The 14588-nt window shown below is 36.8% G+C and overlaps 1 protein-coding gene across 5 annotated transcripts in view; it reads left to right on the top strand.

The window, feature by feature from the left end:
• LOC150105840 (tumor protein p53-inducible protein 11-like) overlaps positions 1–13107 on the top strand; it is a 223458-nt gene extending 210351 nt beyond the window's left edge. For all 5 annotated transcript variants that reach the window (XM_090393615.1, XM_090393617.1, XM_090393614.1 and 2 more), the window contains 3 exons: positions 214–316; positions 12431–12532; positions 12628–13107. In XM_090393615.1, the coding sequence (XP_090249741.1) occupies positions 214–316; positions 12431–12532; positions 12628–12854 (432 nt within the window). In that variant the 3' untranslated portion in view covers positions 12855–13107. The remainder of the gene's footprint in view (positions 1–213; positions 317–12430; positions 12533–12627) is intronic.
• The last annotated feature ends 1481 nt before the right edge of the window (positions 13108–14588 follow it).

Raw genomic sequence — 14588 nt, 5'->3', positions numbered from 1 at the left:
GATACTGTAGTTATTACCATGGAAACGTGTCTAAGAGTACCACACAGTGGTATTCTAAATATCAAGAGTATATTATTATTAATACTGTTAAGAATTTCATATTTATATATGAGTATGATATTAGAAAACAAAATTTGTTGTCCATTATGTTGCATTCTGTGTTTTATCATATTATTTCATTTTTAATATACATTTTTTTTTTCTTTTTTTCAGAACCTTTTCTTCCCTCATCAAGGTTATGACATCACATTACATTCTGACATGACATCTATGCAGTCATCCCTAGCGTGTCGCTATTATGGATGTGCATCACTAGGTAAGTCCGTGTAAACATGGAAATTACAGACGCATTGAAATTTTATATGACACGTGTGATGCTTAAAAATAACTGTTTTTTTTTTTTTTACAACCCACTAATCAATAATGCTGCTTATGTACAATAAACTGATCCATTAAAATAATTTAAATCATCCTCCACGCGACATATATTTCGGGAACTATCTCATGCGCCGAGAGTGCAGATAATTCATCACGACCAACTACGCCCCCTTCCTTTTTACAATAAACGAACCATCTGCCTCGCTTGCTTGTCACTGGGAATTTTACTGTCTACTGACTTCCTTTTTTTTTTTTTCCTTTTTTTTTTTTTTTTTAATGTTAACTGGTCAGCATCCTGATTAAAAATGGACACAAACTTTGAATGAACCGGACATGGTAGATTTTCCTTCATTTCCTTTTTCGGATGAGGATAATTTTGGAAGATAGTAATGCTATTTTAAGAATCTTTATTTTTTAATATGTGGCAGTTAATTTAAACATTGTAAATTAAAAGCCCAGCATTTTGAATAAACTGAAATTAAAAAATACTAAACATAGAAAGAAGAAATAAATTTTTGCCGTTCCCAAACCATTTTATAATCTAAATATTATTATTATAAGAAATGAACTTTATGGAAGCTACGGTAAGCCATTACGTTTAGCAATTGTTAAATGTCTAATTTGTTGTATATATTTTATGTATATATTTTATTTGGCCCAAGGAAATGAAGGTTTTAAGAAGTTGCTTTACAAAGAAGAAATATTAATATTAATAAGCGCATAGATTTCAATCTGATACTTACAGTAATTTCATCATTTTTTTTTTTCGATTCGAAGCTAAATTCGACCGAATTTAGCTTCGAATTTAGCTTCGACTTGGACAACTCACCAACCGAATTCGACCGAATTTAGCTTCGGTCGAATTCGGTTGACTGTAGAGGCGTATGTTCACGGGGCCGGTTTACCTGTTTGGGGGATGAAAAACACCAGATAAACTGGCGGAAAAAAACCTACTGACCGCGCCCAAGACCGGCTAACTTGGCTATGCCTGAGGAAGATCCTCAAATCCTCACATCTACAACGGGAATCGAACCTGGGACACTCCTTCCCCAGGCATATGGTTGCGAAGCGCAAAGCCACTAGGCTAACCGCGCGGTCCAATAGGTAGAAGACAATAATGACCAAAAAAAGATGTAGCAAACTGAACTAAAATTCTATAAATCATCAATAACAATGAAAACTGCGCTAAATGTAAATGATCTACATGTTTGTGAATATAATTTGAATGCAATTTTATACAAATTTAAGAAAGAATTTGATATATTAGGGATTTGCGTTTCAAATTGATCTTTGAATAGAACCAGGAAGTTTCGATTAATGCAACCCTAATATGGAATGCAATCTTTTAAGTCGTACTATTGGACAACTCACCAAAAACTGTGTAAGATATTTAATGGCATCATTTTCCGAAATGGGCTTCTTAATAGTAATTGGCAGTTTACCTGCGAATGAGAAATAAATTCATTTCTTTATATAAATATATACTTTTTTTTGTATTGGTGAATCAGGACGTTGTCTTGAACATTTCTTAAAACTTTGAAATAAATTGCATTTGCAGTTGACTTCAAAGTTATGCACTAAAAAACAAGTCATTTTCTTTTCGGCGCATAAATATGTTAGAGGAACGACTGCACGAAACAAAAAATGTAATAACTTCAAGGTCTTCCGCAGCCTTCTTCATAACAGCATCCGACAAAAACAGAAAGACTTTGTGCATAATATTCCATCAAGCCAAAGTAAATACATCAAGCCAAAGTAAATACAAAGCACTCAACAACATTCTTGGCTGATTATCTTTTTTTTTTTTTGATATATGTAGACGTAAACAAATATGTTTGGGCAGCTTGATTATATATACCAACTTTGCAATCACAACATTACAATTATTTCTTATTTCGGTAGCATTATCGAAGAATACTGATGCTTTCTTTTTATTAAATACTCCCAAGACTTTAAATTTCTTCATTGTAAAAGTAATATTAAAAAAAAAAACCCAAAGTAATCTTTTTCTAACCCAAAATCACTCGTCATAACATCCTCTGTAAATTTTTCTTTTTAAAAAAATTAAAGCTTTATTTATTTAGCAAACTCCACACAGGAATTTAAGAGTATCGATCAATGCAAGCTTTACACAAATCGATAAAAAACAAACTGTGATTGACGATAGGATTGTGTAACTGTAGAAAGAAAGAATTTCTTTTAGCCATCTTGCCAGCAGACGATTTATGTATTTTTATATCAGATGTCAAGAAATAAATTATTTCTGAAATCAAAATTAAAAAAAAAAGAATGACGCAGTTATGTAATTTAATATTTAAACACCGTATATAGTCGTTTTTTCATGAAAAAAACTTATTAAAATTAAAATAGAAAAACGCCAAGCATCAAATTGATATACATCAAAATAGAAATAATAAAAACCGTCAAATGCAGAATAAACAAATAAAAATTAAAACTAAATCAGCGTTTCATTGGAAAATACGCCACTAGATGGAACATGCTACTTCATCAAACAGGAAGTATATAAATCGAGTTTCCAAAATAGAAATGCCGTGATGTGTGTGTGTGTGTATGTGTGCGCGCGCGCGCGCGCTCTCAAGAGAGAGAGAGAGAGAGAGAGCTCTTTTGTCAGTAATGCACTTTTTTTTTAGTAATTAAGCAGATGTTTATTCAACACTTGTACGATGGTTCATTTTGGAAATTTCGTTTATAAGTTTGCTGTCTAAAATAGTTATCATTTAGATAGATTTTAATAACTTATTTAGAAAACTTTGAAACATGCACCTATAAAATATAATATATTACTTAAATGTATTGAAAATATTTTAATACTATTAAGTAATTTTTAATTATTCTTGAATTTAATTGTATCTGGATTAATACACCATTTTGTTTTTATATAGATATAATAATAAGTAGTTCATTTCGTGTTTCATCTTATAATGAGATTCATGAAGAGATATTATTTAAGTCCTTTTCAGGACTTCCAGGGTAACAAATAGCAATGCTGAACCGAGGAAGTAAACTGAGGTTCGGCTGTTGCTGTTATCCTGGGTGTGAGTTTTTGAGTTCGCTCCCTTAGGGTTTTTGCCTTAAGGGAGCACCTTGAGTCTCCGGGGAAGGTGTTCTCCGGCAGGGCCCGCTGAGGGAATTATATTTTCCTCGGAATTTGAGCGGTTCTGCTCAGGAGTCGGGGAGCCCATCGGGGTGCTAGGATGGGGCGGCCGACACTGAGTGGAACCAACGCTGAGCGGTTCTGCTTAAACGGGGAGCCCGTCGGGGTGCTTGGACGGGGCGGCCGTCAATGAGTGGAACCAACGCTGAGACATGGACGGTCTTTCGCCCACTATGGAGTGGCCTAGAGATCGTCCGATTTTTTGAGATTTTACCCTTTACTTACTAATCAGGACTTCCAGGGTAACAAATAGCAATGCTGAACCGAGGAAGTAAACTGAGGTTCGGCTGTTGCTGTTATCCTGGGTGTGAGTTTTTGAGTTCGCTCCCTTAGGGTTTTTGCCTTAAGGGAGCACCTTGAGTCTCTGGGGAAGGTGTTCTCCGGCAGGGCCCGCTGAGGGGTTCTTGTCGGTGAATTATTTTCCTCGGAATTTGAGCGGTTCTGCTCAGGAGTCGGGGAGCCCATCGGGGTGCTAGGATGGGGCGGCCGACACTGAGTGGAACCAACGCTGAGCGGTTCTGCTTAAACGGGGAGCCCGTCGGGGTGCTTGGACGGGGCAGCCGTCAATGAGTGGAACCAACGCTGAGCGGTTCTGCTTAAACGGGGAGCCCGTCGGGGTGCTTGGACGGGGCGGCCGTCAATGAGTGGAACCAACGCTGAGATATGGACGGTCTTTCGCCCACTATGGAGTGGCCTAGAGATCGTCCGATTTTTTGAGATTTTACCCTTTACTTACTAATCAGGACTTCCAGGGTAACAAATGGCAATGCTGTAGCCAATGAAGTTTTAACTTAGGCCCGGCTATTGCCGTTACCCAGCCATGACTAGAGCTTTTTAGCTCAATAACACCCCATCCACACAGATTTTCTTCATTCAGATGACGGGATAAAGAGTCAAGGACTCAGTCCATCTCCCAGTTCTTTTAAGAACTTCATCTTATAATGAGGAGGAACGAGACGGTGATTGATTCATTCAATCCAATACCCTTGGAGGGTAATGGATCGCAATGCTGTAGCCAATGAAATTCTAACCATGTCATGATCAGAGCTTTAATTGCTCAATAACACCTTATCCCTACACAGTCCTCTACAGACAGATAACGGGAAATATGAAAAGCATTCTTGCTTCGACCCTTTAAGCCAGTCCTTATAAGGACATCTTATATATATGTCATGGGGAGAGATCTGTGGTTCTTTTTAGGACTTTCAGGGTTACAAATGGCAATGCTGTACCAATGAAGTTTAACTGAGGTTCGGCTGTTTCTGTTATCCTGCTGAGTTTCGAGAGTTCGCTCTCTTAGAGTTTTTGCCTTAAGGGAGCAATTTGAGTCTCCGGGGAAGGTGTTCTCCGGTACGGCCCGCTGAGGGGTTCTTGTCGGTGAATTATTTTCTTCGGAATGAGCGGTTCTGCTCGGTGGTCGAGTTTCACTGAGTGGAACCAACGCGGAGATTTAGACGGTCTTTCGCCCACGAATGAGTGTCCTAGAGATCGTCTGATTTTTTGAGATTTTACCCTTTACTTAAACACAGGGTAACAAATGGCAATGCTGTAGCCAATGAAGTTTTAACTGAGGCTCGGCTATTGCCGTTACCCAGCCATGACTAGAGCTTTTTAGCTCAACAACCTTCCATCCACACAGATTGTCTTCATTCAGATGACGGGATAAAGAGTCAAGGACTCAGTCCATCGCCCAGTTTTTTTTAGAACATCTTATGTTATGATTGATTCATTCAATCCAATATCCTTGGAGGGTAATGAATAGCAATGCTGTAGCTAATGAAGTTCTAGCTGAGGCTCGGCTATTGCTGTTACCCTGCTGCCATGATCAGAGCTTTAATAGCTCAATTACACCTTATCCCTACACTGTCCTCTACAGATAACGGGGAAGATGAAAAGAATTCCTGCTTCGCCCCTTTAAGCCAGGCCTTATAAGGATAGCTCAATCTTATGTTATGGTGGAGAGTGATCAGAGTTGTCGATGACGGTTGTAGGTAGATTTTCTTCTAGGTAGAACCTGTTTATCAAATATGAAAACCTTTGGTTTTGTAGTGTAGCAGCTAGATTAACTAGCAGAGACGTGATTAAAGTTATAAAATTACGGAATTTCAAATCAGTTAATCTGATTTGAAATTCCGTAATTTTATAACTTTAATCAGCAAATCAGTTAATCAGTTAATCTGATTTGCACGTTAACGGAGCAAATCAGATTAACGGATTTGCTCCGTTAACGTGCGGAATCAAGAGTTTTCCGCATTTTACCTAGATAATATGCACATTAACGGCTTCCATATCGTTAAAGTTCAAAAGTTTGTTTCTCTCATTTCCTTTCCCTACTCTCCCCCCCCCTCTCCCTCCACTTTTAGTTTGGTTTTTTAATAAGTAACATAATTTTATCATATGTTTTGCAAATTCATTTCCTTAATTGTAATAATGTTTTAAACCGTTTGATTCTTTGTATTATAGTTTTTTAATTGATTGATGATTGATTCTATCGACTAATTTGTTGATTGTTTGATTGTATTAACTCGATTCTTTAGATATCGAAAAATAAATAAATAACATTATGTTAATTTAAGCGTACAGAAACGTTGCTGTTGTTCCAGCAAAGATCTTATTTTCACTTTAACGAGTGCCTGGTAGGTAATGTGCAGATTATCTAGGTAATTTGAGAAATGAAACAATTTTCTGCACGTTAACGGATCACCCTAGTTAATCTGCACAATACCTAGATAATCTGTAGAATAACTGATTTCTGCACTTTAGCGGTAACATATATACTGTATTTAAGAACAGCAGCAAAGGTAAGTGGACTGTAATTGCAACGAGAGCGATTCGTTAGGCCTAATAGCTGTTAGAATCGCCATTGTTAGCACATCTATTTCAGATCCATATATTTGCAGGAATTACTGGCGTTTATACGCAAATCGTTAATGATGAATGTGTTAGATTTGGACGCCCTCACAGATTCTCTGGATGAAGAGCTTATTTACCAGCGCTTATTCTTGTAAATAAACTTCAAAGAAAGTTTAATCTCAAATGGCCATCAAACATGATAGATCCTGACATCATTATAGACGCTCTAGATAAAGGGATGACATTCAGCTTCATAAAGAAACTCCTTAAGAAGTTCGAGCTTGAATGGCCCGGCTTCCTAAATTTTTACTTTTTACCCGAGACTGATGAAGATCAAAATGAAGACGCTCCTCAAATGGAGGAAAAATTAAATCTAGTAATCTCGGACTCTACTCATTCAGATCAAGGAGAGACGCACATGCGCAAAACTCTCGCCTCGGAGTCAGCAAACGAAAATGGCATGGATGAAGATGCCCCCAAATCAGATTCCTCGGCCTCCACCAATGAAAAGGTGCCTCCAGTCATTCTTAGGGAAAAGCAGAGATGGACAGCATTAAGAAGAACCACCATGGCCAACCTGCAGATAAATTACTCCACTGCCAAGAACACAGAGGAGGGCATCAAAATTCAGCACTCTACAGTGACTGACTATAGAAATTTAACCAAGGAGTTGGATGTAAGAGGTATACAATACCATACTTTCACACTTACCTCGGAGAAAAATTTAAAAGTGGTACTTCGAGGAGTATCTGAAGACATTGAAACAGCTGCTGACCTCAACATGCAAGATCTGCCTCCCATAAAGGTCAGCAGAATGTACAGATCAAACAAGAACCCTATGCCTCTGGTATTGGTGGAAATACACAATATCTATAAAAATATTTAAAACTTGAAGACAATCTGTGGGCTTAAGGTCTCACCGGAGCCACTTAGGAAGAGGGCCTCTTCTAGGCAGTGCCATAGATGCCAAAAATTTGGTCATGCCCAGAAGTTGTGCAAAGCTCAATACAGATGTTTAAAATGTGGTGACACCCACCCCACACATACCTGCTCCAAGCCAAAAACCACCCCGGCTAAGCGCTAATTGTGGTGGCCCCTGCAGATTACAGAGGGTGCATTTGCCTCAAAAAACAGGCAAACTGAGTTAATCAGTCAATCTACCTCACTATCAGAAACGAAAGCACCAGAAGCTCAAGTTCATCAGACTCCTATTAGTTTGAACAAGATGACAGGTGTTCACCCACCATCAACTGATCCCCCCCCCCCAAGAAAATAAATCTTCAACACCAAACAAGAACATATGCTGACGTGGCCCGCCCCAAAATAGCAGTCCATGACCAGAATATGTCAAATCCACATTCATATATAACAACCATCATCACCTCTTCTCTTGTAAATATGTTACAGGATTTCAGTAACGCAAATCCATCACTAAGCACTACAAAAAGTTTCTTGCAGCAAACACAGTCCATTTTATCTGCACTCTCCAATGCATAGGAAAAAATTTACCCAGATTCTCTAATGATTATTGCATGTAATGCTAACGGCCTTAAAAATAAAATACTAGAAGTGCAGGAATTCAATGACAGATATAATCCGGATATATTATTAATTAATGAAACTCACCTGAGACCTGCTGACAATCCTAAATTCAAAGGATATCAACTTTACAGGAATGATAGGCTGACAGAGGTGGTCGTACAGCGCCATCCTCATCAAAAATCACATCAACTATTATGCTGTAGCCATTCCTACAACCACTAGTCTCAAAGTCACAGGTATCAATGTCATCACAAATTCTGTCGGAAACATAAAAATCTATGCTGTTTATAACCCACCATCAAAAACATTGCTGACCACAGATCTGGATTCTATCCTCGGCGTTAAACTACCGGTTATTATCGCCGGAGATTTAAACGTAACATCACGCCTGGTGCAGTAGGCCTATAAATAGGAATGGCCGCATCCTCTTTAACTACACAAGCTCAAATTGCTCAGCTGTGGCTGGCCTCTCAGTGCCAACTCACCACAGTCCAACTGGCTTATCCGACGTCTTGGATATAGCTGTCCTTCAGAATGTCAGCCTGCAGTACACCCTGGAATCATTGAATGAATTATCATCAGACCACAATCCTATTCTGCTCCAACTGGGTTATCAGAAGGGAAAACTATCCATAATGCTTCCAAACTACATTGATCCCGTCCCTCATATTAATTCCAAGGAAGAAATTGATTCTGCAGTCAATAAACTTACTGATTAAATCAACACAGCCATAGCATCCGTTACCTCAAATTCAATTGCTTTCAAGCCTAAACGACTACCAGATGACATAATGAACTTAATCAGGGAAAAAAATAAAGCAAGAAAAAGATACCACAACACCAGAGCACCCCAAGACAAAAAATATCTCAACAAAATGAACAGTGCAGTGAGAGATGCACTTAAAGTCCATAGAAACAAACTATGGGAAGACAAATTAGCCTCCATATCACCTGGTGATCAAACCGTCTGGAAGTTCCTGAGAAACATCAAAAACAAAAACAAATCTCTTCCTCCTCTCAAATCTGACCTGAACATTGTTTACACAGATGCAGAAAAAGCCGAAACTATAGCTAAAAATTTAGAAAAATAGTGTAGCCCTTCATACAATAATCTAAATTTCAATCATATTTACAAAGTTCACCACCACGTCAGACATGTGGTAAAACGGCCTGATACCTGTACCAGCCAACTCACACCTACGTCCCCAGCTGAAATTTATGACGTTATAAAGAACTTAAAGAATAAAAAAAGCTCCAGAGCCTGACGGCATATCCAACAAAGTTATTAAACTGCTACCCCGAAAGGCCATCGCACATCTTACAACAATAATAAAAGCTATGTTCAGGTTTAAGTACTTTCCCTCTGCATGGAAGTTGGCAGATTTAGTTCCTATATACAAGCCTGGCAAGGATCCTCAGCAGCCTCAAAGTTATCGTCCCATAAGTCTGATTTCTAATTTGGGCAAAATAGCAGAAAAAGCTATCCTTTCCAGAATTCACTTTCAGTAAAAAATTAAACATCCTTCCTTCAGAACAGTTTGGTTTTCGCCAGTTTCACAGTACCACCCAACAAATTCGTAGACTAATCGAATTTATTACCGCAAGTTACAATTGGCACCAATACACCGGAGCAGTTTTTCTTGACTTAGAAAAAGCGCTCGACAAATTATGGCACTTTGGACTGCTATACAAGTTGATTTTAGCTGGCATTCCATTAGATCTAGTCCAAATTATAAAGTCATTTCTTAGTGACAGACGAATGCAAGTCAAACTAAATGTTATATTATCTACCCAGCGACGCATCTTGGCAAGAGTGCCTCAAGGATACCTACTGGCACCGATACTTTTCACGATTTACATGGCGGACATTCCACACAATCCTATGTCATCCACCATTACCCTATACGCAGACGACACAGATACTAACCAGATCTATTAAACCGCACCTTGTCACCAAGAAACTGCAAGAAAACCTGCAGAGATTAGAGCACTGGTTCTCGGAATGGAGATTGCAAGTAAACCCTCAGAAGAGTATCGCCATGCTCTTCACTAAAAACTCAATATCTTCCAAAGATGACATCTTCCTATTTAATATCAAGATTCCCTGGAAAGCAGAAGCCAAATATCTGGGTGTACTGCTGGACAGAAAACTAACTTTCAGTCCACATATAAAAGCCTCATGTACAAAAGCATCAAGAGTCATTGCACGGCTTTACCGTCTTATCAATAGGAATAGCAAGCTGGATACCAAAATAAAACTGCTCCTTTATCAGTTGATGATTCGACCCATTATTACTTATGCGTCCCCAGCCTGGAGCCATACCTCAAGTACAAATATCCTCAAACTAGAGAGTGCAAAACAAATGTCTCCGCATGATCTTCAACGCACCATGGTATGTCAGAAATGTCCAACTCCACCGCGATACAAATATCCCTTACATCTACTCTTTCCTGCAGTCTTCAGCAGTAAAGTTCTTCTCAGCATCTCTTCACATCCAAATGAATTAGTGCAACAAGCAGCAAAGTACGATGAAACAGACTTCTCCAAATATAGGAGACCCAAGGCCATCCTACTTTCAAATGAAGATCTTTAAATTGCACCCACTCAGGCAGAGCACTTAGCTCATAAACATTTCCTCACACAGCAACCTTATGAGATAGCAGGGATTATAAAAGCATTTTGCTTCACTCTTATAGTCAGCAACGTCTTGCGTCTTGCGTCTTGCATCTTATGGTACAAAAAATTTTGTTCCATTTTTGTATTATTTTTCTAAATGGCTTAATTTACTTCACGTTTGGATAAAATGTAATGTAATGTAATATTTTTATCTTAAGTTGGGCATTTTGTTTTGTAAATGGGCATTAATGGAATTAATATATATATATATATATAATGGAATTAATATATATATATTCTTAAAGTTCTTAAAAGAACTGGGCGATGGACTGAGTCCTTGACTCTTTATCCCGTCATCTGAATGAAGAAAATCTGTGTGGATGGAGGGTTGTTGAGCTAAAAAAGCTCTAGTCATGGCTGGGTAACGGCAATAGCCGAGCCTCAGTTAAAACTTCATTGGCTACAGCATTGCCATTTGTTACCCTGGAAGTCCTAAAAAGGACTCAGATCTCCCGATCGAAACTAATATATATATATATATATATATATTATTAAAGCTCTGATCATGGCAGGAGGGTAACAGCAATAGCCGAGCCTCAGTTAGAACTTTATTGGCTACAGCATTGCCATCCATTACCCACCAAGGGTAAAAGTCGGACATTTTGTTCTGTAAATGGGTATTAATGGGTATTCATATCTTTGTGTGTGTATGTATATATATATTCTAGTTTTATAAAGGACGCTAAGTAATCATTACCGAAAAAGCAAATGTAAATAAGAAAATGGACAAGAAATTCCAGTAAACCAACTCTAATTCGTATGCAAACTCTTTTCGAGTAAATGATTTTAAATTAATATTCAGGAAGACGGGCTGGCTATTTAATCAATACAGATACATAGAAAACGAACTGACTGTAGTATTTGTATTTACCAACTGAAGGAACTTTTTTTGAAAGAATAATTAACAGTCATGGACGCATACTGCTTTAGTACACGCGAATGTAACTAATAGAATATGACAAATCATTTTAGATTGCGTGGTTAGATAATCTGAATGAAATAGGTATTATTTACGGAAATGAATGAATATTTCTGAATGAAATATATAATTATTTTCAAACTTTGCATATTTAATATCTAACGTAGAAAGAGACAAATAAACATCTAAATGAATAAAACATTAATAAAATTATTTTAAAATAAATACAATCAAATGGATTTTAATGTTATCTCAACATTGCTAAGCATATGAAACTACATATCGTATGATTTAAAATTTTTAAATAAAGGTGTTGGAACAAATTATCATTTTAAATAAAAAATTTAGCAAACAATTCGTTTAAATAAAACTAGTTAAAATAATTAATTAATTAAATAAAAGTTATTAAAATAATTCACTAAGTAAATTAAATAATTCTATAAAATTATATTTTTAAACGGAAGACGTTACTGCTCTCGGGATGTTTTTGCTATCATGTTGATTAGCTAAGTCACTGCAGTTGTGTTTCTTCTGATATTTTGTTTACTATTAATAAATGAGATTTTCCCGAAGAAAAATTCCTATTAATTAGCAGCTAGTGAAAAATTTCAGAAAAAAAAAATCTCATTAAAACGAGTGGTTGAATATTTCGAAATTGCCTAATTAAGTAAATTTATTTTCTACCGTCAGATGACAGGGCTCAGCTTTAATGTTTTATGATGCAAACTGTCAACTCATGGGAATTAGCATGCATAATTACTACAATTTATTAATCGTAGCGTTATTTTAAGGGAGTCTTCAATTAAATTTTTCTCTTTAATTATTATGTGCAGCATTGAATAAGTAAATAACTTAAGCAATATAATACATGATTTATTTATTTCAGCGTTGGGTTTTTTGTTGTGGAACTTCTGGGGGACCATGGATAAGGGAATAGCACGTGCTCTTCTGTGTACCGTTTCGGTGTGCCACGTACTGCAAGTAGTGGGTAAGTAGTTCGACTACTTTTGACAGTACATATTTACTTTTACTAGCACGAGGTTAAGCGTGGCTTTTCTCTCTCTCTCTCTCTCTCTCTTTTAGCTACGGTGTTGTTTTTCTGGGAAGGTGAATGGACCTGGACGGGCATTCTACTGATCATCGGTCGTACACTCCTGGTGATCCCAAACGCCTACTTCCATAGAGCCATTGGATTCTGCGGATTGCGCATGCGTAAATCTACTTCTCATAAAGAATTGGCGCTGTGTGGAGGTGGGAAGCAGTCTGAGAGCTACAATCATTTCTCCCCTAGCATCAAGAAGATGGAGTAATTTCGTCTCTCTTTTTCATGGAAAAATTCCCCCCATATGCACTATGTCGATGTACATAAAAAAAAACAAAAAAACTTCACTGTTGTCCTGTGACTTGTCGAACAGATGTATTTTTCTGAAAGACTATTCTTGAAGCAATCAAACCACGGTGACCTGAGTGTCGTCTGTGTCATGTTAGACATGCCCTCCCCTCGACGGGATCTGTATGCATCTTTGTAAAGATTAATAAAATGTTAATACAGATGCATTTTTATCTAGATTTCTGCTTCTTTTTTTCCACCTCTAAAACAAGTAACTAATAGCAAGAGAAACACTTAGTCGAAGGTAGATTCAGATGAGAACCTGATCATCTTCTCCACCCCCACACACACCAAAAGAAAAGTAATCTATGATGCTTTTTTAAAAATTACAATACACATGAAAAAATTTATGCAGTTTTCAATAATAAAAATAAAAAATGATAAACATTTGAAATAAAAATGATGAGCGTTTAATGATATAAAAATAAAAATAAAACTGATAAGCCTTTATCATCCTTTATAATCCTCCCCCCCCCCCCCAACAAACCTTAATATCTCGATTGTCATTAAATAAACTAAAGCAATCTACCATTACATTTAGTAGGAATGAATCAACTGCTGTTACAAGCGCCATCTACCGGTACATCACTGTACTACATAAATTTGAAATATTGTACTGTTTTTTTTGTTATAAATTTGGAATTCTGATTGTCATATGCTACAATATTTCATGTTAAGAATTTCAGAAAAACAACTAAAGCTTTCTCCGTGTTGCTTAAATTACTCTTACATATGATATGCCATTAGGAATGGGCATACTTGATTGGTGATTTATAATTTTGATTAACTGACTGAAAACTAACTCATTCCAAGGCCATTCAAGGCTATACAATGACCATACAACGTTTTATCGTACATTAATAAAATGATGATCAGTTAAACAGAAAGATTTTGAATATAACATTTGTGTAAAGGAAATATTTGTCTTTCCTATAAAATATTCAAGTAAAAATAAATAAATAAAGGATTAAAATGACAAATTTTCATTTTTATTAGCCAAATATTATTTTATTTTAATTCACGTTTTCTACCAAAAGCTTTAATCGATAAGCTTTATATAAAAATATGTAAGAAACAACGCATCAATCTTTAAGCAGGATGATCACCGACTAGTATTTTCGAAATTTAAATCTGATTCTAAATCTCGGGGGGGGGGGGGGATGTGCAGTGCATCAGTCAGTAAAGTACATAAACGAGCCATTGAAAGTGAAGATCTCAATGCCAGCCCTTCCCATTCACAAGAAACCACTTCTGACCCAGGTAATTCAAATAAAAGAGAAAGTGATAATAGTTATGATTCAGATTCAAGTTTACAAGGTTCATCTAAAAAGATGAAAAAATCATATAAGCAAAAATTCAAAGAAGAATGGTTGGAGGATCCCATTCTTAAATCCTGGATCAGTTCAGGTAAAAGTAAACGACACACTGCTTATTGTAAATTTTGTGATATAAGCATTAATGGTAGCAAATGTCTATTGATTCGTATAATATGTGGTCTTCCTGGTTTTCTCTTTATTCTTGTTGCCAGTTGAATTATATCCATCTGTTATCCCTGAGTCTGGCTATGTGACCTGCCCATCTCAATCTGCTTTCATATACTGCAGTTACCCTATCTTTTATGCCTGAACTCTTTCTTAGTTCCGTGTTTCTAACA

Source organism: Typopeltis vanoorti, chromosome 6 (genome assembly GCF_054136105.1).
Source record: "Typopeltis vanoorti isolate ZY-2024b chromosome 6, IOZ_Tvanoo_1.0, whole genome shotgun sequence".
In the NCBI taxonomy this organism is placed as follows: domain Eukaryota; kingdom Metazoa; phylum Arthropoda; class Arachnida; order Uropygi; family Thelyphonidae; genus Typopeltis; species Typopeltis vanoorti.
The sequence above is the reverse complement of the archived record's forward strand: the minus strand, read 5'-3'. Positions and strand labels throughout refer to the sequence as shown.